General features: G+C 39.0%; 1 protein-coding gene across 3 annotated transcripts; it reads right to left on the reverse strand.

Annotated features, from left to right (window-relative positions):
* Window positions 1–2906: 2906 nt before the first annotated feature.
* On the reverse strand, window positions 2907–21331 carry map7a (microtubule-associated protein 7a). 3 transcript variants are annotated; one of them, XM_037541710.1, is made up of 15 exons: window positions 21047–21331; window positions 18290–18400; window positions 12827–12901; window positions 11518–11681; window positions 11293–11401; window positions 11051–11188; window positions 10600–10751; window positions 9590–9717; window positions 8496–8713; window positions 7358–7514; window positions 6920–7091; window positions 6630–6734; window positions 6434–6484; window positions 4595–4823; window positions 2907–4359 (listed from the first exon to the last, which is right to left on the reverse strand). In XM_037541710.1, exons 1-15 carry the CDS (start codon window positions 21180–21182, stop codon window positions 4349–4351), a joined length of 1956 nt encoding a protein of 651 aa, XP_037397607.1. In that variant the 5' UTR covers window positions 21183–21331; the 3' UTR covers window positions 2907–4348. The 3 variants fall into 3 exon arrangements, with proteins under 3 accessions (XP_037397607.1, XP_017570561.2, XP_017570562.2); XM_017715072.2 differs by having other exon boundaries at window positions 11051–11164; window positions 21047–21330; XM_017715073.2 differs by lacking the exon at window positions 11051–11188 and having other exon boundaries at window positions 10600–10727.
* Between the last annotated feature and the right edge of the window lie 2835 nt (window positions 21332–24166).

The following is a 24166-nucleotide window of genomic DNA, read 5'->3' on the forward strand; positions in this document are numbered from 1 at the left end:
CTGCTGAAGACAGTGGGGTGTACCAGCAGTACAGCTTTAAATTTTGATTTTGTTTTCCTCCATCAGGTTTAGCATTAGGTCCCCTCAAACAGACTAACCGCCCAGTTTAGTACCAGTTTTAGCAAGCCCCTGTCCACTTGGCCTTGCCATTTCCCTTTTGGGAGAAAGCTGTCCTCATCTCAAGGGCCATTCCGCTACTTTATTAGCTCAAGTGAAGTTTCTAAGATGAGTCCTCAGTGAGGAGAGGGGTTAACTTCAGCAGCAGAACCTGCACAGAAATCACCCTGACGCATTTCACCTCTCAAACCTGAAGAACCTGCCATGTTTTAGGCTGTAAACTTTATCTGTTATACATGATTGTTGAACCAATAGAGAGACATAGATCAACAACAGCGGAGTGCATCAATAGTGTCAGTCCAATCCAGCATATCGAGTCAAATCGAGAGACGCATTTGTGGTAACAGATCAGTGGTTTCCAGTCTTGCTCCTCATATGTCAGTGGGGATGAGATAAAGGAGGCTGCTTAATATGGCTCACACATACACAGACACAGTGAAAAGCTTAGCACCACAGTGTTGACGTGAGTTGAATCCGATGAAGAATGATGCCCCTTTCTGTTACCCCGGTATCCATTCCCACCTGCAAATATGCCTTCACCATACTGCTTTTGGTAAGGCTAAAAAAAAGAAATTCGACTGGACCTGATCGCCTTTCTCCATCAGCAATTTATCAGCATGCTGGTGTGCAAATTCTCACTCACCACAGGGGTCCCTGACATCTCTTTGATACAATGCTCAGTTGCATAGTATTTGAAGAAGTCTGTTATAATTAAATCAGCAAAGATACATCTCAATGATTTAAATGCCAACAACAAAAATTGTTCTTCTAAATATTATAATATGACCAGGGAACTAATTCTTATTGACCTTAAGTGAGATCTGAACATAGCCAGCATCATCAAGAAGGCCCAGCAGAAGACGAAATAGAGTGAAGAAGCATCTACAGACGTAGTTTTACTCCCCGAATCATCCAGAGCGTTCTGACATCAAGAATCACTGTTTGATGTTGATGTTGCAACCCACAGTACACAAAGCATTAACAGACAAATCTGCAGTTCTGTCTGCACTGTGGTTATAGAATGATGAAGGGGCAAAGAAAGCTGAGTATGCTAAATGCTGCAACGCCACCATGTGGATAATACTGTAATAAAAAGCAGCCCAGCTTGGATTTCAATGTGTCAAACCCTGCACATACTGTATTCATGTGCCCAGAGGATACTGCTATAGCTAGATAGTACTATGTGAAATGGATTTTATGGTTGAACATGCACTTGTGAAACCCAGGAGCCAAAAACTAGTCTGTACTGGGTGTAGCGTGTATCTGATCAAATTTTGTCAAGACAGACCACAACTTAAGGACAGCAACAATGAGCCACTCAGTCACTGTCTGCGATAATTCCTGAAATTCACAAGAAAAGACAGATAAATAGAGATAAATCGACAACTGTTTGAGATCATATGCTAACTTGCCCCATTGAAAGGTCATGGTCATTGTCTTGAACTGGGAGCCATGAAAACGCAATCATTGTGGGATAGAAAGAGCCCCGCCTAGTGGGGACATTCAAAATCGCCATATTTGGTATTGTTTACATTACTGAGATACAATTAGCAGAATTTTGATCTAAGAGGTTTGAAGAAGTCCCTCAGGTTGAGTTCACTCAAAAGACGCACTGTAATAAGTTGAAATATAATTAATTATAATTATAACATTATTAAGCCGAGTTTTAATTTTTTTTACTGTGAAGAAATTGAGAGCTTGCAATGTAATAAAAACTAAAGCTTTTGTTGATCTGTTAGTTCAAAGCAAATGGATGATGGAGTTTAGGACAATGGAATTTTAATATATATGTATATATATATATATATATATATATATATATATATATATATATATATATATATATATATATATATATATATATATATATATATATATATATATATATATATATATAAATAATATGCATATGATCACCCACCAGAAGTTGACCTGGCACAAGAGTATACATCTACAAGTACACAACTTCCCTTTTCGTAAGAGCCCAGGCATGACAGAAGTCGCTCTGTGTTTCAGAGATGCTTCAGCTTACAGTCACACGCAAAAGTTTGAACACACCCAGTCACATTACAGGCGTTGTGAAAATAAGTGAACACAGCCTCTACATAGAGCACACTTAAAAATGCCATTTCTCTGCTAATTATAGTGTCAATTATGTTTATTTGCTGAGTTTAACATAAATTTAACAAACATTGAATATTTTGGCTCAGACCACATTCTATCTAATTTCCCAATATGTCAAATTCAGCAAATAAATGGTAATTGTGTATTAAAATATGCAGAAGTGTGTTCTCTGTAGAGGATGTGTTCACATTTTTTCACTTTAATCAACAAAACATGATATTTGACTAGGGGACTGGAAACAAGTAAACTTGATGGGATTTCTGAAGAACTGAGATTTTTTCTGTTTCAAATTTTTGATTTAAATGCATTTCGAAGCATTTTGTAGCAACATTTATCTTACAGATGTGTCTTTATTTGTTTCTGTGATTTTGTTTAGTGAAACTCTCTGCTCCATAACAGTTTATTCAAATGACTGGCAGATAATTTGGCATGTTTCAAGCATCAGTCCATCAAACCAGGTCAACTATCTACCAATACTAAGACAATATGACTGAATAAAATGAATAAAATGACTTAAAACAAGTGCACATGTCAAGAAAGGAGTTAAATGATCTTAGATTTAAGTTTTCACTTGCAAAGACATCATTTTTCACAGTGTTCTCCACAGACGTCAAATGAGTCTAACTTACAGTTAGAGAAGCAGAAATTTTCCAATACACTCACAGTTTGCTTTCAAAGCGTGTTTATTTACACCGATAAAATATTTAATTAGATTGTGTACATCTACACTCCATATTCTTGGTGTTATTTATGCATAAGTTTAGATAATTGCACATACTCGCTGAGGATTGTACTAGTACCCTCAGAAAAAGGGTGGATAGTACAGTTTCTAAATGCTTAAGGTTTGGTAAATAAAAAACAGGACAGTACGTCTCATTTTGGAATAGCTAAATAGCAGCAATGCAAAACTGAAGAAAGTCGGAGGAAACTGAGAAAGTGGCTGAGTTCGGATCGTCTGACCCAGCAGCAGGCTTTAGAAGCACAGCTCAGCAAGAACAACTGATGCAATAGTACTTCAGTTTCATACCAATACAAGACAAAGTAGCTGCGTTGCAAAGTAGAGCCCTATATATTAAAGGGGAATTCCACCAGTTTCTCAAAATGTCTGCATTAAACAAAATCATTCAGAAAGGTTTGGGGTGAAATGTTCCATTCTAGAGAAACTTACTGAGTCAGAATTGTTTACAGTGGTGGTGATAGGAACCAGACATATAAAGCATTTAATGCCAAACCTCATAGACAGTTGTTACCTTAAATGGCAACAGATACATGGTCTGAAGCCTGAAACATTGCATAATGAAAATTGTGAGATCTTGAGGTTTTGGCCCAAAATGTATTCTTTTTAATGCATTAGATTCAGAGTGTAGGAGAACATGCAGGGATTTTTACAAGGTTTTTAACAGTCTCCCAAGAAACCTTATGTTTTCAGATTCATCACTATTTTACCATATTTTTTACATACAAAAACTCAGAGGACACTTGTAAGTCGTCTGATCATTTTTGGACAACAAATAAAATGACTATATTTGTGTTGTAGACACTGTGACCCCTGGTTGGTTAGTTTCTCTACAGTGAACCACTTCACATCGAGCATCTCTGAATGACTTTGTTTACCTCTCAACCACTAAATCACGTAGAACTTTTGAAAAATCAATAAAATTCCCTTTTAATACTGATATTGGAAAAATGTCTCGTGATTGTTTTGTGAGTAACACGTCTGTTCATTAAGTCCTATATTGATTATAAATAAAACAGTTACCATTTCTGAACACGACACCTCAAACATCACATGGTAAATCTACACCTATGGCATATTCAGGCTTTAGGTGAAGGTCATTGCACTGTAAAACATTGTGAAGCCATTAGTTTGAAATGTGCCTTACCACATTCCCACAGAGCATGAACTGAACATGCGGCACGGCCTCAAAACATACCGAGGCAGCACAGCCTCGGGGGCCAGACACTTCTGTCTTACTTCATATGTGTGAAATGGGTCGTAGAGGATTCCTTAAAGTGCAGGTGAAGCTATTCTGCATCTGTGTTCTTCCATAAAGAAAGTACAGGCTTGCAGGTTCCTTGCAGATCTTGTGATCTTTTATCTTTATCTTTAGATGACTTCTGAGGAAAGAGAAGACCGAGAGAAAAAAACATAAAAAACAACTTTTGTGACTGGAGTTCAATTTTACTGTGTCACGAATTAAACCTGAACATAAAGCTTCAAGCTGTTGGTGTGCGATGCTTTCAGTAATTTATTAGTGAAGTCATAATAGCCCACTGTTTCACGTTAGAAGACTCTGAAAGCAAATTATTGAAGATTATTTTTAGATCAAGCTTGTAAGTAGAGTTCTCTGACCTGCTCGCTGATGAGCTTGGATCTCTTCCAGGCCTGTAAGTGTGCGGAGAGACCTGCGCTCTTTGAAGGCCACTGCAGGAAGGATGTCCTCCTCATTGCCTAAAGTCATCTTAGAGGCCTTCACTGGACCAGGCAGCTTGATAACTTCTTCTAATGGCAGACTGTGAATGGGCTTCATGTTCTCATTTGGCAGGCTGTCTTTCATTATGATACTGGGTGAAGCTGGTTTCTGTAGAGCACAGTAAATCAATCAATCATTCAATCAATCAATCAATCAATCAATCAATCAATCAATCAATCAATCAATCAATCAATCAATCAATCAATCAATCAATCAATCAACCAATCAACAAATCAACAGATGAACAGATCAACCAATCAACCGATCAGCCAATCAATCAATCAACCAATCAATCAATCAATCAATCAATCAATCAATCAGTCAATCCACAGAGTAGAGTAGCTTCAATCCACACTACATAGAGTAAAAGTACAAGTAAAAGTGCAGCTACTTCTGTGAAAACCCAAATAAAATTACCTTTCAAAATAATCAGAGTAACTGGGCTGGACAAAGTGAACTGAACTACTTGAGTAAAGGTATAAGTACAGTGTATAAAATGTTACCTGAATACAAGTATTCTACTTCTTTTGTACTTGAGTTAAAGTTCAGACGCGCTTGATTGTAAATATAAAAATAAAGTAAACTGAGTTTGAAAATCAAAGTAAATATTGTGATGAACAGGTTCTATTAAGGAGATCTGTGTGAGTTATTTGTTAGGGTCTGCAACCACACAGATCCACGAAACAGAACTGCAAAATAAAAATCAAATAATCAAACATAATATGGCTGTACACAAAAGTTTGTGCATCCCCGGTGAAATTATATATTTGGTGGGTTTTCTAAGTGAAAATAAGTTGCCACTTCTTCCACAGAGAACACACTTTTGCACATTTTGATGTTTATTTGCTGACATTGCATGCCAGTGGAAAAAAACAATACAAAACAAAGTGTTGCCTGGAAAAAGTTACGACATATTTTAGTTTTGATGTTTCTTTTTTTTTTTTCAAAAATGAAGTATAATAAATAAACTCAGCAAACAAATAGAAATTCTGCACTAAAATTTGCCAAAAAAGAAAAAAAAGCCATGTTTCAGTGTGCTTTCCATAGAGGATGTGTTCACCTATTTTCATGCAGAAAATCAGTAAAACATGTCATTTGATTATTGTATATGATTGTAAGGACAATGACATCTCTTCACTTAGAAAATCGGAAAATATGACTTTTGCAAACAACTGTAACTACAATAACTGACAGAACCTTTCCTTTTGTACTTTTATCCAGGTAGAAATATAGCTGGAATACCTTCACTCTTACTGAAGTAATATTTTACCCAGTTCTCTCTAAAACAGAGTGTTGTAGGTTAGTAAGTAACTGCAGTGACTGTCTAGTGCCTCCAGCATCATAATAGGATAGATCCCTTTGGATCCCTTTGGCTTAAAATTAAGTGCCAAAGCTCCAAAGTCTGAGGTGTGAGTGACAGCAAAGTAGTCGATGAGCTAAACCAACAGAATGGAATGAAATTAAACCCAATGATGGAATCAATAGCTAAATGTTAATAAATACATTTTAACTGGGTAAAAGGTTCATTCTTCACAAATATACCTAAGTATAGGAAAAGCATTATTATTTGAAAATGTTCACATAAGTATATATCACTGAGCAACTAACTGGTGACCGAACTGGTAACTAAATATACTAAATATTTGCTAAGTTTACAGAAAAGTAGTTGTCTTGAGAAACTGCCAAACTACAATGAGGCATCTTTTTGTTGTGATTACCTTCTCAGCAGCGTCTGTTTTCCTTGTCCTTTTCATAATTTCTTCTAGTCGCTGTGGAGATGAATGTAATGTGTTATACAGTGGGTTATATTTTATGTGATAGATGGGATACCACTGAAGTTAACCCCCCCCCCCCCTTCCTTTTTCCTGGCTGACCTACATTCAGCACACTGTACTTCGCTCATAGTAATCATACCTTCTTCCTCTCCTGCCGCTCAGTCTCTTCTCTCTGGAATCGCTGCTCTCTCTCCAGCCTCTGCTGCTCTTCCAGGAGCCTCTGACGAGCCTCCTCCTCTTCTCTCTGACAGCCAAAGATGGCTCAGAATGCATTTCCTCACATGCATGCTTAATACTGTTTACAGGGTCTTTACAATGTCAGATCAATACAAATACAAAAAAGAACTCTCCATGCTTGAAAAATTACATAAGATGTTTTTGAAATGGCGTGAGAGCAAGGCTCCTGGGAAATATTGTATTCACTCTCACCTGTTGCTGAAGTCTTTGTTCCTCTTCTATCTGTCTTTGAGCTTTCTCCTCTTCTGCCTTCCTTTGTTCTTCCTCCTCCCTCTGCTTCCTCTCCTCCTGAAGTCTTTGGGCCTCAGCCTCCTGCCTGTCTCGCTCCTCTGCTCTCCGACGGGCCAGCTCTTCTCTCCCTCGCCTGAAGCCACATGTACATTTGCATCTCAACTGAAATTTAGATTTTCCCATTTTTATAGCCAGTATTGTGGCTCAGTATAGTTTACTCAGATATGTCAAAAACTAAACCCACACTACAAATAAAGTGCTGCTTACATTGTCTCACTTTTTTATTACATTACAGCACATTTTATCCCTCTCCCGCTTTATAACTGAAGCAAAAGTACAGAGAACCTCTCACATGACAGCTGTGAGAATGCTGTATTTTGAATTCCTTTTCCTCCTCACCTCTCCGTTTCCTCTCTCTGCTTGCGTTGCTCTTCCTCTCTCTCCCTCTGCAGGCGGGCCTGTCTCCTCTTCTCCGCCAGCAGGCGTGATGCCTCTTCAGGGTCTGTGGTTCCTGCTGAGGGTCTGCCCTGGCCTCCAGCACTGATCAGGCTTGGCACTGGAAATGTAAAGTAGCAATATTGCAATATTTGCAGTAATGCAATATTTAGGCCCAATGTAAGACAATTTTCCTCAAATACACTCCACAATATCAGCATGACATGTTTGTGAACTGTGTCTTGCTTGTGTGTCACAAACTACATAAGCAAGTCGATCTGAGATTGCTTAACAACTCCTGTGTGATGCTTTAGGCCAAGGGTTCCCAATCCGGTCATATTTCCCGATCATATTTGAATATCAGAGCCAAGCATTTTGGATCTGAGCTTTCCCAGTTTTCGTAGTGTACACAATGCTAGTTAGTAGGCATAAGCTTCATTGCAAATTAGCCTTGCAGCTTCAGTACAAAACTAATGAAGACTTCAAATATCCTTTGTTGGTGGACAAGGTAAGCGGTATCTGAGGTAAGTGATAAGTGATAATTCTTCTCAGTTTTTTCTCCTACATGTAGCAAAGCCTCGCCCCTCACTCAAAGCTCAGATAACCAAACTGAAGCGTTCAAATCTTGGGCATATTCTGAGATGAAAAGGCAATTTTGCTTGGAAGAGTTGAAGGTTAAAGAGGAAGAAGATGACCAGTTAGTGGTTGGATGGATACCATAATAGAAATCATAAACCAGCCATTCAGAAGCCTAAAGACTCAGTCAGAGAACTGGATATTCTGAAGAAATATTATTCGTACGGTTGTCAGGGGCCACAATCGACAGCACTTAATAATGACAGCACTTAATAATTTTAATAAGTGAGATTTATTTTGATCAAAAACAACAATTACAAACCCTTTGAGCAGACAGTTGTCCCAAGATCGGAATACTGTGGGCTTAGTTTCAGCCTTGCATTAATTCCTGTATCCTTGTGTCCTGATGCCACGGAATCAACACAGTGTTGTTATGCTGATGTGTGGAAAAACTCTAAATAACTCAAAATAATAGAAGGTCTAGAATAGAAGAAGAAAAAAATAGAAAGGTCTATTTTCCCCTCACCACTGGACGTCTGAGGACAGGCTGGAAGGCCCAGAGGCTGTGGAGAGGCGGAGCTTGGCAGGAATGGACTGTTTTGGCCAGCGTCTTCTGGCAAAAATTGGTCAGCTTGAGGCTGATTGGAGGACGGCACATACTCTGACTCTGGATCCTCCTCAGCAAGGGGGGGCAAACTCTCCTGTCTGGGAGACACTTGTCTCGGAGGAAGTCTCACTGAAGGCCTTGATGGGGCAACATACAGACAGTTCACTTAAATTAATGATGTATAAATGGATCATTCAGCTAAATTCGTTCAAAATCAGTGTTGAAATCACATTTCGGACAAGATGTTAGACATTCTAAAACAATCATGATGCTGCCGAAACTTTACCAAATGTTTCAGTAGCGGTTGTGTCAGAAGTGATTGTTCAGGAATGACAATTTTAGTTCATTTTGTGCAGAACTCAGAAGTGCTAGCCAGTACATGACTAGCAAACACAGCTTTGAACAGTTGCACACACATTAAATCATAGTATTTTTGTCAAAACTCAAAGATATTTGAACTGCAGAAAATATGTGTTTCGGTAGTGACAATTCTTAAAGTACTACAGTGATGTTCAGACTTTTGGACACATTTACTTCAAATCAATGGGGTCTAACTGCTCACCATGTGGCCATGAGAGACAGGGATGGAGTCTAACCTCCTAAAATACAGGGGAGTGTCTAAAATATAGCTCCTCCTAAGGATTAAAACTCTTTGTATTTCAGGAGTGACATGAAAAGATGGGACAGCATTTTTTGATCGAAATAGATAACAACAGTAATAAAAGATCAAATAAAGTTATGAAGTTTTGATGCCAGTGACACTGGGCCTCATTCACCAATATATTCTTAAGCCTTTTTTTTATTATTTGTTCTTGACCAAACATCCTAAGGGAAAGTCTTTGTCAGATTTTTTTGATATTCTTAACCCCAGAATCGTTCACACGTTTGTGCTCTTGAGCGTTTGCAGATGCTAGTCTTACCTAAGAACAAATCCTAAACAAGAAAACATTGTTGAATGTCAGAATCTAAGAACAGTTGATGAGTGATGCTCAATATGCTTATCCATTACATACCCTACTGATGAGGATTTTGTTTTGTCCTGAAGGATCGAGCCTGTGCTTAATGTGAACGTCACTCTAGCAGCTAATGTGTTAGACTGTGGCTTCTTCCGTTCTCTTTTCTCCAGATCACCAGCTGACCTCTAAGACCCACAAGAGACAAAAATGGCCATTAGGACACTTCCAGAACCAAAAAAGCAACGTCAGACAGAGATGTCCAGCTCTAGCTCAGCATTTAACATACAAGTCATTCCACACCAGGTCATCTGGGGTCCATCCACATCATAGGCTTTCTTTAAAAATTCAAACAAAAACTTTAATGTAGTTGATGCAAAATATCAGAGTTATGCTCCAGAACCAGCACTGTTGCCTCACAGCAAGAAGGGCCTGGATTCGATTCCCCGGCCGGGCAACCAGGGTCCTTTCTGTGTGGAGTTTGCATGTTCTCCCTGTGTCTGTGTGGGTTTCCTCCAGGTATCCTGGTGTCCTCCCACAGTCCAAAGACATGCAGCCAGGCTAATTGCTCCTGGATGTGTGTGAATGTGTATATCTGTCTTTCTGCCCTGCGATGGACTGGTGACCTGTCCAGGGTGTATCCTGCCTTTCGCCTAATGATGGCTGGGATAAGGCTCCGGCTCCTCCCCTCGACCCAGAAGGATAAGCGGCTTAGAGGATCTGTGTGTGTGTGTGTGTGTGTGTGTGTGTGTGTGTGTGTGTGTGTGTGTGTGTGTGCGTGCGTGCTCCAGAATTCTCTCATGATGCAAAGAACCCTGTAAACTTGCAAAAGGTTCTTTGAGTGCTCAGTCCTGTAGAGAACCATTTTCTTTGCTAAAGAACCCTTGAAGAACCATCTTTTGTCATTGTAACTGGTCAGGCTTTTATGAATTTAATTGTTGATCTCACTGATAGGCTGCGGCCCACGTTTGATGCCCGGTTTACAATATAATCATTTCAGCACAGGTAATATTAGCAATACCACTGCAGTTTGAACAATGAAGTAAAATATAAGAAGGCCGAAAGCTCACCGGCTCCTTGTTGTAGGCTCTGTGGATGTTGTTCTTCATTTCAGGTCTGGTGACTCTCCTCTGTGGCACCGTTCCACAGCTCTGCTGCACTTTCTGTGGACCGCTGGAGCTCACAGAGTGGCATGAGGCTGAACGTCGACAAACATGAACAACTGAGCAATGAGGGTGTGGATTTTGATTTTAAACAATTGTGAAAAATGGAAGTGAATTCAGATGAAAGCATGAGAAATGCAAGTCATAGGAAAAGAAAAAGAGCACAAGAGAAAAGCAAGCAGACCACCATTAGAACACATTTGGCCGTTATACTTTAAATACACACATATCTGTTCTGAAAGCCTATAGAACAATGTTATTAATTGAGAATATATTGCAAATCAGAATATTTTCCCTATATATATATATATATATATATATATATATATATATATATATATTTGCTGTGGGTGTTTACCTTCTCCTCGTGATAGACATACAGTGCTCCTGCTTCTGGCTAGATAAGAGATTGTGGGGGTCTGAAGGCGGCTAACCAGGTCTATCTCCCACTGACTAAGACAGCGGCGTTTAGCTGGAGAGGACCAAAGCACAGACACTGATAGCAAAGAGGAGAGTGCAGCGTTAGGGCAGAAGACTAGGACGAGGACAAGCAGCCCAGGAGAGAGCTTTGATGTGTTGAAATATGCATTACATATTTACCATTTGTGCTGCTCCTGGCATTACTCCCTCCTCTCTGAGAGTGGCCTGCCCTCTGTTTGGCTTTCTGACTCTTCTCAATAGTTCTTCGCACCACTGATTCATACCGCTCCTGAGCCAAACAGCAACAAAATGCTTCATGCGCTGGCATTTCACAAAATGACCGATTAGGTCTAAAAATAAAAAGCTGGACTGCAGCAACTCTGAGTGCTCATCAGCCAGACTCACTCGCTCCTCTTTGAGCCTCTGCCTGCGTTTCTCCTCCACCGCCATCCTCCTCCTCTCCTCTTTCTGCCTCTGCTCCTCCAGCTTCCTCCGACGCTCTTCGAGGTGCTTCTCATAGTACCTCCTTGCCCTCTCCTCGCGGGCCAGCCAGCCTCGCTCCCGGGACGCTATAGACAGATTAAAGACACATATTTCCCTGATGACCAAAATGGTTCTTTACTGATTATTACTCAGATGTTAATGTTGACCATTTAAGTAATATGCTTATAATGCAGCTATTAATGTTAATGCTATTGACATAAGGATAGCGTTCAAGGGGTAAAGATTAATAACTGAGTAATAAGCATAGGGTTCAAGAATTAAAGATTAATAACTGAGTAATAAGCATAAGGTTCACACACTTAACAGAAATAACTGAGTAATAAGCATAGGGTTCAAGAATTAAAGATTAATAACTGAGTAATAAGCATAAGGTTCACACACTTAACAGTAATAACTGAGTAATAAGCATAGGGCTCATAGGGGAAAATTAATAACTGAGTAATAAGCATAAGGTTCGCACACTTAACAGTAATAACTGAGTAATAAGCATAGGGCTCATGAGTAAAGATTAATAACTGAGTAATAAGCATAAGTTTAAAAATTAATGCATAATTATACACTACAAACCAAAAGTTTGGAATCACTTGCCACATTAACAATTTTTGTTATTTCAAAATAACTTGTAATAACTTATGATCTGGATGAAAACATTCCATGTTTTTACATGCTTTATTCAGTATTTCAAGAATTCTGTGAATAGAGAAGTTATTAAATGGTTAATAACCTTTTTTGTCAGGTTATTTTCTTTGAGACTTGACTTCCACTTTTGAAATATGATAAATTCTGCATATTAATGTTATAATACCTTCTCAATGTTAAATGTCTTTCTCACACAGTTTAGAATCTTCAGCTCTGTTAATCATTCTAAACACATTTATATAGAACCATTTCTGCACTTTCATTACAGATTCCTGGTGTCCTGCTAAATATCCGAAACTTGTGACTTTCTACAGAACTAACATATTAGAATAATTGTATATATTCCTATAAAAATGAAAATTGATGATTTTTTTGATTGAAAATAATGATTCTAAACTTTTGACCAGTACTCTAATGTATTTTAGTTCCATGTAGTTTTGAGAGTGAGGGTTTGAAGCGTGGGTTCACATTGAGTTTAATAGCGAAAGTGAAAGCTGGAGTAGAAGCCTGGAATTTTATGTACTAATGGCTTGAGCCATTGACCTCTAATGGAGCTTTCACAGGTAAATACCGAGCTGTTTGAGATGCTCCTCTCTTCGCTCGCGGGCCAGTCGCAGTCTCTCGTCCACTTTTATTGCTTGTGACTCTGAGAAACAAAAGAGCATCACGATAGATAGATAGATAGATAGATATCTATATTGATCCTAAAGGAAATTTAGCAGCAAATATACAAATACAAATAAGAAAATACAACAATCTAGAATAATATAATATCTATAATCTATAACCTGAGATGAAAGAGCCAGTGCAATAGTGACTGTTATCCTTCACACTAAATAAAGACAAGGAGGCACAGGTAACGGTAAGGGTATATAATGACAAGGAGGCACAGGTAACGGTAAGGATATATAATGACAAGGAGGCACAGGTAACGGTAAGGATATATAATGACAAGGAGGCACAGGTAACGGTAAGGGTATATAATGACAAGGAGGCACAGGTAACGGTAAGGATATATAATGACAAGGAGGCACAGGTAACGGTAAGGATATATAATGACAAGGAGGCACATGTAACGGTAAGGGCATATAATGACAAGGAGGCACAGGTAATGGTAAGGGCATATAATGACAAGGAGGCACAGGTAACGGTAAGGATATATAATGACAAGGAGGCACAGGTAACGGTAAGGGCATATAATGACAAGGAGGCACAGGTAATGGTAAGGGTATATAATGACAAGGAGGCACATGTAACGGTAAGGGTATATAATGACAAGGAGGCACAGGTAACGGTAAGGATATATAATGACAAGGAGGCACAGGTAACGGTAAGGGCATATAATGACAAGGAGGCACAGGTAATGGTAAGGGTATATAATGACAAGGAGGCACATGCAACGGTAAGGATATATAATGACAAGGAGGCACAGGTAACGGTAAGGGCATATAATGACAAGGAGGCACAGGTAACGGTAAGGGTATATAATGACAAGGAGGCACATGTAACGGTAAGGGTATATAATGACAAGGAGGCACAGGTAATGCTAAGGGTATATAATGACAAGGAGGCACATGTAACGGTAAGGGTATATAATGACAAGGAGGCACAGGTAATGGTAAGGGTATATAATGACAAGGAGGCACAGGTAACGGTAAGGGTATATAATGACAAGGAGGCACAGGTAATGGTAAGGGTATATAATGACAAGGAGGCACAGGTAATGGTAAGGGTATATAATGACAAGGAGGCACAGGTAACGGTAAGGGTATATAATGACAAGGAGGCACAGGTAATGGTAAGGGTATATAATGACAAGGAGGCACAGGTAATGGTAAGGGTATATAATGACAAGGAGGCAAATGTAACGGTAAGGGTATATAATGACAAGGAGGCACAGGTAACGGTAAGGGTATATAATGACAAGGAGGCACAGGTAATGGTAAGGGTATATAATGAGAAGGAGGCACAGGTAACGGTAAGGGTATATAATGACAAGGAGGCACATGTAACGGTAAGGGTATATAATGACAAGGAGGCACAGGTAACGGTAAGGATATATAATGACAAGGAGGCACAGGTAACGGTAAGGATATATAATGACAAGGAGGCACAGGTAACGGTAAGGGCATATAATGACAAGGAGGCACAGGTAATGGTAAGGGCATATAATGACAAGGAGGCACAGGTAACGGTAAGGATATATAATGACAAGGAGGCACAGGTAATGGTAAGGGCATATAATGACAAGGAGGCACAGGTAATGGTAAGGGTATATAATGACAAGGAGGCACATGTAACGGTAAGGGTATATAATGACAAGGAGGCACAGGTAACGGTAAGGATATATAATGACAAGGAGGCACAGGTAACGGTAAGGGCATATAATGACAAGGAGGCACAGGTAATGGTAAGGGTATATAATGACAAGGAGGCACATGCAACGGTAAGGATATATAATGACAAGGAGGCACAGGTAACAGTAAGGGCATATAATGACAAGGAGGCACAGGTAACGGTAAGGGTATATAATGACAAGGAGGCACATGTAACTGTAAGGGTATATAATGACAAGGAGGCACAGGTAATGCTAAGGGTATATAATGACAAGGAGGCACATGTAACGGTAAGGGCATATAATGACAAGGAGGCACAGGTAATGCTAAGGGTATATAATGACAAGGAGGCGCAGGTAACGGTAAAGGTATATAATGACAAGGAGGCACAGGTAACGGTAAGGGTATATAATGACAAGGAGGCACAGGTAACGGTAAAGGTATATAATGACAAGGAGGCACAGGTAACGGTAAGGGTATATAATGACAAGGAGGCACAGGTAACGGTAAGGGTATATAATGACAAGGAGGCACAGGTAACGGTAAGGGTATATAATGACAAGGAGGCACAGGTAACGGCATATATTGACAGCATAGCATCACCGTAATGGGGCTTCAGTTGGAAGGAGTAATTCATAGAAGAGCATTCATGTTAATCTAGTCATATAAATTCATGTGAGCTTTGGTCTACAAATTGTTGCTTTCATAACAAAATCTTGTCTCTTCCAAATAGCAACTTTATAAGAGAAGGGAAAAAAAATTCTTAACTGTAAGTTGATGTAACAATTCAGTTTGGACCATGTCTATGAATGCATTTGTCATGAAACGTTGACACAATGTAAACAGCAGCTGGCATTTTTTAATTGCGTAAATATTAAAATGAACAAAAATGGAGTTTTTGAGTGGGAGTTCTTAGGTCCTGATTAGTCCTACACAGATTTCAAGATTTAACACGAGAGTTAGAAAGCAGTTTGTTGCTTGGCCTGTTAAACTTCAGTTTAAAGGACGTCACAGTGGGAGCTTAGTCCACGCTTGCATGCTCTCCATGTACAAGAAAGTAATTTCGGTCTCGTGTTCAAACTCTGATGCTGAATCAATCACATGCTCTCTTATCTATTTTGCTCAGGGAAAACAGTTTTGAGTACTGAGTGCTTCAGTAACAAAACTGTGTTGGGTAAGTTTCATCCTGCAATTACTCCTGCTATTTTAGGTCACCCCAAAAACTGAGGAGAGCAATGGCACTGCACCACAGCACTACAGTGGCCACATGGGGAACAGGAGCTGGACAGAGTGAGAGAGGAAAAGAGGCCAGCAGGGCTGACAGGAAAGGCTCAGCTCTGTACCTTAAAGCAGTGCTCTTTACTACTTTTCAACATCTCTTCATCTGGCACACACAATCAGTTACCACCGATTAAAAAAAATAAAGATGTGTTTCTCTGTGTTTAGAAAAAGACCAGAAAACCTGGTAACACAGCTCTTATTAAAGCTTTACAAGCATTAAGCTGTAACCAAAGTGAAAGTATTTTCCTCTTATTGGAAAATGCTGTGATGATCTTTTCTTTTGATTCTTATCAACATGAATATTAAATCACCAAGACGGCTGTAAATAAAGATCAACTAAACCTAAAAATTAGCTAGATGTACTCAGAAGGGGTTAAAATCTGGGTCACACTTTATTTGGATGGCAGTGGTGGACAGTAACTAAGTAAATGTAATTCGTTACTGTACTTAAGTAGTTTTGTTCTGTATCTGTACTTTACTTAAGTATTTCCATTTCAGGCAACTTTTTACTTTCACTCCACTACATTTCAAAGTCAAATATCTCACTTTTTACTCCACTATATTTTGAGAAATCTGTCATTCCTTTTGGTTTTTGTGTGTATAAAAATGTAACATGTCAAAACAAAAGAAGCGCAAAGCAAGAACACCAATGATGGTACTAACCTAACCTGTAAATAGACCACAATATAGAAATATGTCCACATATGCAGTCGTGACTGACGTGTTTCTTTTTTTTCTGAATTCATACAAACACTTTCATTTTATAGTAAATTAGTTTGGGATAGTTTATGTTTATGAACAGAGGCCTACAGATCAACATAGTAAAGGAAAACTTATTTGTGATCCTGAGTTTAAAGGCAGTTTTTATTCAACTTGTAACTAATTTATAAAGTAATCTTAAACTGAAACTTTGCTTGTGTGTAAAAGTGATTTCAGAGCCACTTGGTTCTCCCTGATGGAAACTGTTTACCTTCAGTGTTTTGTGCTTATGATCATTTTAATAGACATCAGCATCACTAATTAATGACATTCTATTAAAAGACTGGTTTACCAAGAGAGACGCTGGAGGACTTTCACCTGACATGAGTTCATGAAGTGAGTCTTGTTATAAAAATGATAACAGGACATTAGTCATAATTACTCTTTTATTACTTTTACTTTCAATACTTAAGTACATTTGAAGCCAAATACTTTTGTACTTTTACTCAAGCTGAGGTCTAGAGTAAGGACTTCTACTTTTACTGGAGTAATATTTTACCTTGGGTATCTCTACTTTAACTCAAGTACATGATTTGTGTACTTCATCCACCTCTGTTGGATGGTCCCCTATAGATGCTCTACAGATGCTTAAATCATTAACAAACTTTCTGGTCATGTTCAGTTGATTATCAACAACATCATGGTTATGGTTCAGGTTAGGAGTAGATGTAGGTATTTCCTTCATGTTAAGGTTTAGTGTTCAGGATATATTGAATAAACACTTTCACCCTAAAGAAGTTCACTTGCATTTAATGCATATTTAGGTTAATATTACTTATAGACAGACTGAGCATTTACAAAGCATCTACAATGCACCATCCAATTAACACTCAACTTCAAGTTCAATTGCATTTAATGGATATTTAGTTGAATGTTACTTAAAGATATACTGAGCACTTACAAAGTATCTGCAGTGGACCATCCAGATAAAGTGTTATCAAAATCTGGTGTATAGGCCATGTCTGAAGATGGGGTCTGCATGAACTGTGCTTTGTTACAGAGCTTCCAGCTATATCTTGTTATACCTTGACAGACTGCATCTCATCAGAAAGATAAAGCACTAGTTAGATGTTTTTATACCAATAAATGATGCAAAAGAGTATAACATTAATATAAATGAAAGTGCTCTGAAAAATACTTAATTCACATTAGTTACTGCTTTATAAAGTAGTAACAGGCAGCCTGTTACTTAGCGGTTATTGGTTTTGTATGTTATATACCAGTTATTGGCTTGAAAAGGCCTAAAAATGGTATAATAATGAACACCTAATATATAAAAGATTATGATGCTTCATATTCAAATAAGAAAGATGTATAACTCATCTTAGTTATTGCTTAGTTAAAGCAGTAGTAATGAACAGCCATTTGGTTACCAGATATTGGCTCATTAAGGCTTAATAAGAGAATAATAATCTACACTAAGAATAAGAAGAATAATCTCTATACTAAGGTGTTACTGGAACCCAACCTAAAACCAACCCACTTATTATAGAAGCCATTTCGTGGTGTTTATTATTATTATTATTATTACTACATTTTAAAAAATTATTGTCACTAGTAGTTGATCACATTGGAAGGGGTTTATTTTTTTTATACAACATTAGCATAAAAGCTCAACCTGCACACTTCAAAATAAACAAAAAGAGCTGTTCTCAGACCTGTGGTGTTTCCATGTCTTCTGTGGTTACTGATCTGTGCTGATGTGGTCACAGATGGGGCACAGGCTGTTCGTTTGTGCTCTGGTTTGGACATCACATTGGACACGGCCCCTGGAAAACAACATTAGATCAAATTCAGTGCTCAGACTCGCTGCTGTGACTGTAACCATCTGTGTATGTTACAAAAAAAGGCATGAACATGTGACATATCAGTGGACAGAACTAGAGCATCTGTAAAGCACATCGATATCAAGCCTGTATCCATTTCATATATGGTTATGACTGCTATTAGAGCCGTTCACAGCCTTGGCAAATAAGTTATTGTTGTTTATGGCATCTTTTATGATGCTTACCTTTGTGTTACAATTAGAAAGACAGCAGGATGCTGCTTGCATTTCTCATCCCAGCATGAAGCTTATGTCTCATGTGTGACTGGTCACTGTAAAAGATGACTGAAAGTGTTTTTCTGATGCATTTCTATCTCAATTGTGACTGTTATTCATGTCAAGCATGTATTTTACCAGGCTGGGTATTACACACACTTTCACGATTGCACAAACAGATTGCAAACAGCTCATCTGAACTTAAGGAAATGATAAATAACCTAATAAACGAATTAAAGATTTGACCCTACATGTCACATCTACATTTGCATTGTACATCTACATTTCACTTCTTCATGCAGGACTTTGCAAATGTCAGAGACCACCCTTTGCTTATTAAATTTCCACTCAAAATGACCCAACTCTTGACATTCTCTCAAGCACCTTCATGAGGAGCCACCTGAGTTGTGTTTAGAAAAGAATTGAGAAGACAGTATCATGAGATCCTGACAAAAGATCCTCACCCTTCTTTTATAGAATTCAGAACCATCAGCCAACTGTGTTTGAACATTGTGAAATTAGACCTCCGCATTTAACCCATTCGTGCAGCGAAACACCCACATACATGCACACTAATGAAGATGAACATTAGGGGGCACACTTCCCCTGAGCGGTGGGCAGCCCTATCCACGGCGCCCAGGGAACAATTGGGGGTTGGGTGCTTTGCTCAAGGGCACATCAGTCATGGACTGTCAACCCAGGGGATTGAACCGGCGACCTTCCGTTCACAGGGCTGATTCCCTGAATAGCAGAAAACATATTTAACAGAAAATGACACAGAAGCCTTAACGACTAAATATAATGTTTTTTTTTTGGTTTTAGTTTATGCGTCCTTTGCCTTTATTAAGGCGTCCATCCTTTTTGGGAGACTCGCTTTAAGTTTTTCAAAGAAATCTGCAGGGATATGTTTCTATACTAAGTTCAGTCTTAGAAGTTGGTTACTCTTTCTGGATCTTCTGATCCATGTAATCTCAGACATATTCAGTGATGCTTAGTTGTGGGACCTGGGGTGGTCAGTCTGTTGTTCTGAGAACATCAGTAGCTTCCTTTTTTAGAGTAAGGGCTTCTTTAGAGCTACACATCCTTTTAAACTCATAGCACTGAGCCATCTTCTCACAGTGGAGGGCTGGACAGAAACACCTGTGGATGTTTTCAGATGTGAAGCAGCTTGATTTTCTCTTCTCTCTCAAAGATTAAAGTGCTGTTTGTCTGATGGGGACAGTTTTGGTGTTGCATAGTTGTTAGGAGTCTTATGTCTTATATTCTCTGGGTCTTTAATGAATTCCAGTTTTTTCAACAATTCCTTCAACGCTCCCTGTTTTTACGCATGCAGATTATCATAAATTAAAACTCCTATTCTCTGCTGTTATTGTTTGCTATCCGGCGTCGACCAAAGGAGGTTGGGTCCCCCTTTTGAATCTTGGTTCCTCTCAAGGTTTCTTCCTCTTGCTCTTAGGGAGTTTTTCCTCACCACTGTTGCCTTTGGTGACGCTCATGGGGGCTTGGACCCAGATTTTCTGTAAAGCTGCTTTTTAACAACCTGTTGTTTAACCTGTTGTAAAAAGCATTACATTAACAAACCTTGACTTGACTTGACCAAGAAAATCTACAACTTAAGCTTAATAGCCATTTCAACTGGAAATAAAACAAATAAAGGGTGGCCACTGATCAGACAGTTTGGATAGTTTGGGCAGAAGCTACAAAGAGCTTATCACTCATCAACAACAAAAACAGTGGCCCAACATAAGGCCTGTCCCATGCTGCCTCTGAGTTTTTCTTGTGAACTTACACAGCCCAAGGCCTGCTGAAAGCTACAAAGACTATATTTGTTTTGCCGAGACTGTTATGAGCAGCAGATTCAGCACCTGACCTCTCCACCGTCAGCACCACAACAAGGGTGATGGATGAGAGAAATGACAGAAAATATGTATCACTGCACAGAGTCAGACTCTGGGAACACACCTCTCTTTGGTGCATGTGTTACATAACAGGTTACCATCTGATTACATAAAAACACCACAGGGAATGAGTAGCTTCATAAAAGCCTGTAAAAATACCATCACTGGTAACAGATGTTATGTAAAGAAACAGAACTGTGTGCTGTGTGCATCTATTTACATCTGGGCTGGGCTTCTGTGATACATACACTGTGTACTGTATACTGGATTGCATTGATTATTAAATCATACCTTTTATCAACTCTTCTACTTTAATCATGATACATTTACACATAGTTCAACCTGATAACCATGAAGACAAGCCATGATGTCCAGAGCCTGTGTCCATTGTAAACAAACAGAGATGAGCATTTAAAGGGCATAATGGAAGATTATAATTTGTCTATGCATTGTCAGACCTCAAGCTGGTCACCCACCTCTCTGTTTCCTGGCCATGCCATCCATCTTCTCATTGCCCTCCTCTGTTATGTTGGACAGCCCCAGTGCTGCAGCCCTGCCAGCCTGCCTCCACTCCCTCTGCTGCGCTGCCAGACTGGTGCATGGGGCTGGCATTCTAACGCTGCAGCCGAATGTTTATTCTCCTCCACCTCCTGCGTGCTCTAATAGATAGACTGTGTCTGCTTCAGGCTCTGACAATATAGCAGCCTGCTGCTCCAGCTAACTGCTCATCTGCGCGCAGCTAAGAATGGGAAGGGAGGGAGGGAGAGAAAGGTAGAGAGAGAGAGAGAGAGAGAGAGGGGGAGAGAGAGAGAGAGAGAGATACGATTCGCCTTCAGGGTAGAGGGATCAGCTGATTCACTCCACGCTCACACTTTCACTGGAGCTTCCACAATCATCCAAAGAAAATACGGGAAAATCCAATACAGAAGAAAAATGTATGCAAATGTTTTCTCAAATCAAAAAAGTGATGTAATTTTTATTTAATTATACTTAAATGTCTTTTTTAAGTATTTACATACATACATACATACAATTAAGCACATATATGTGTGAATATATCAAAATACTTATAGAGTAAACATACATAAAAAAGATTTTTGGATACATATTTCAAAAATATGTGTAAATAGCAGGGCAAATTTCCATTACACATGGGGTAAGAGAAGTACAACAGTGGGTTAAATGCTACCCCTCTACCTTCACTGGAGCTAATTTTCTCATTTTAAATGCTTTGATACACCTGCAGGTTCAGCTACTTCCTTCACACTATGGTCTTTGACACACCCAAATGCAATCACTCCTTTTTGCCAATCATTAACATCTGCTTTGTGACTCATTTTCCACATATTGAATGGGACTTGCACTGCACCTCTTCTCAATCTACGAATCCCATTGCAGACCCTGTTGGTATTTATAGCCCAATCATTCTCGTACAGTGCCACCTGCAGAAGCCTGAAATTACTACCACCTTAAACACTCAAGGTGACAATTTTTTTGTCCAGGGACCTTATATGTGCACTATATGATGTTTATAAATAAGCAATAAATATGCTACATTTATTTAGATATGCCATTTTAAATATCTGTATATCTAACAATATATGTACATATGTGCCGATATATTAAACCAGTAGAACATACACAACGTCGATTTTTTTAAATGTGTATATGTGTCAAGAAAATGTATTTAAATATATTTTATATATATGTTAAAATATATATGTAATTTGGAAATGTGCACTATGGCCAAAAAATTATGGACACCTGTCCATCACACCTATCTGAGCTTGCTGGACATCCTATTCCAAAACCATGGGCATTAATATGAAGTTCCTACCCCTTTAACAGTCTCCACTCTCTTGGAAATTCCACAAAATTTTGGAGTGTGTCTGTGGGAATGGCTGGCCAGTCTGTGAAAATAGCATTTGTAAGGTCAGTGTCTGATGTTGGACGTTCCAGTTCATCTCAAAGGTGTTCAGTGGGGTTGGGCTCCACACCAAACTCTTCATCACTCTGGCTGATGCTTAACATTGCACAAAGTAATCTCAATCCTGTGTACAGCTGCTCAGCCATGGAAACCCATATCATGAAGCGCGTAATGCACAGTTCCTGTGCTGGTCTTGCTTTTCCCAGAAGCAGAAAATGCAACCAACTTTTAAGACTGAACTTTAGAGGTGTGGAAAGATATCCCTGCAGAATTCTTTGAAGACCTGAAAGCACATTTCCTGAAAAGAATGGAAGTTGCCAAACTTGTGGACACACTAAATACTGAAAGAAGTTATATTGTATTTAGTTATTGAGGCTAATAGATGGAGGGTGGTCTCTGACTTCAGTGTGCAAGTGAAATGATAGTGGGTTGGAACCCTAAAGGTAAACATAAATGCATTGAGGGTTAGATCCCTCTACAATTGCACTGGGGCTTTCATAAAGGCAACTCTTCAGTGAAAACACAGGCAAAAGTAAAACGTAGGGGAGATGAGGTAGATGAGATCCTCCCACTAAACACTTTCATTGGAACTTCTGCCTTCCTCTATGAGAGCACCAGGCTGAGCACCAGTCTTGTTGTAGCTGTCTTCCCCTTTAAGAGTTAGCAGTGTTGTCAGGCTCTTTAGCTCCAGCAACAGCAAGCAGCCTCCCTCACGTCAGAGGGTCACGTTGGTGGCGGACAGCAGGGCTTCTGCAGAGACGTCAGATATTCAGAGCACAACAAAAGTCCTGCCAGACTCAGGCTGCACTCTTCAGCCGTTGCTAGGACGACAGAGAAGTGCAGAGGAAGAGGGTGATGCCGTCTGTCTCAGCACATAACTGAGTGATGGCTCACAGCAAGCCAGATGGAGATACTTTTAGTATGGCCCTGAGCTGACGTCTTACCACACCCCCAACCTCCAGTGTGATTCATATTAATCATACATAAAAATCACTGCCGTTTTTATTTATTTAGAATATGCAGTCATGTACAAAAGACTTTGGTACCTCTGTGTAATGTATAAGACCATTTATCGCAGCAGTGAGTGTGTACCTGTATAATCAACATACAAAATTAGAATACATGCAAATAAACATAATGCAGTGAAGAAACAGTTGATGAGTCAGCTAGAACACAAGTTTCAATCCAGATTTCTCCATGATGCCCCCGGCTGTCACAGGGATTTGTTATTACATAATCATATCACCAGCAATACTTTATTGAATTTAAAAAAGTATTGATCAAACCAAACTATACTGGACGACAACTACAAACAATGCTGTGCGTCTTCTAATAGAGGTGCGGAAATGGTTAAATGAAGACATTCACATACATAAAATTTACTTTGTGTATTAGTATTATATTTTATTTATTCTAATATCAGTGTTTTTCTGAGTAACCAATGCTTACTGTTCATTTAGAGAGCTTTCTCAATGTCAGCTGCTGAATATTTTTGCACAGTGCTGTTAAAAAAAGATTGTTCTTTAGGGGTTCTTTAGTAAAGACAATGGTTCTTGTAGAACCATACACACTCAAGGAACTATTTGGACTATTTCTCTGCATGGTCAAATCATTCTTCAGGTTGATGGAGAATGAGTATGGTTCTATCTGGAACATGTATGAAAAGGGT

The sequence above is a fragment of the Pygocentrus nattereri genome, chromosome 10 (assembly GCF_015220715.1).
Source record: "Pygocentrus nattereri isolate fPygNat1 chromosome 10, fPygNat1.pri, whole genome shotgun sequence".
Lineage (NCBI taxonomy): Eukaryota > Metazoa > Chordata > Actinopteri > Characiformes > Serrasalmidae > Pygocentrus > Pygocentrus nattereri.

What these genes read in the sequence shown, in the direction of transcription:
- map7a (XM_037541710.1), bottom strand. Translation starts at nt 21,182, where the DNA reads ATGCCAGCCCCATGCACCAGTCTGGCAGCGCAGCAGAGGGAGTGGAGG. An exon ending in AGAGGCTCAAAGAGGAGCGA is followed by an intron (nt 11,402 to 11,517) that starts GTGAGTCTGGCT and finishes TGTTTGGCTCAG; the next exon opens with GAGCGGTATGAATCAGTGGT. An exon ending in ATGTCTATCACGAGGAGAAG is followed by an intron (nt 10,752 to 11,050) that starts GTAAACACCCAC and finishes CTCATTGCTCAG; the next exon opens with TTGTTCATGTTTGTCGACGT.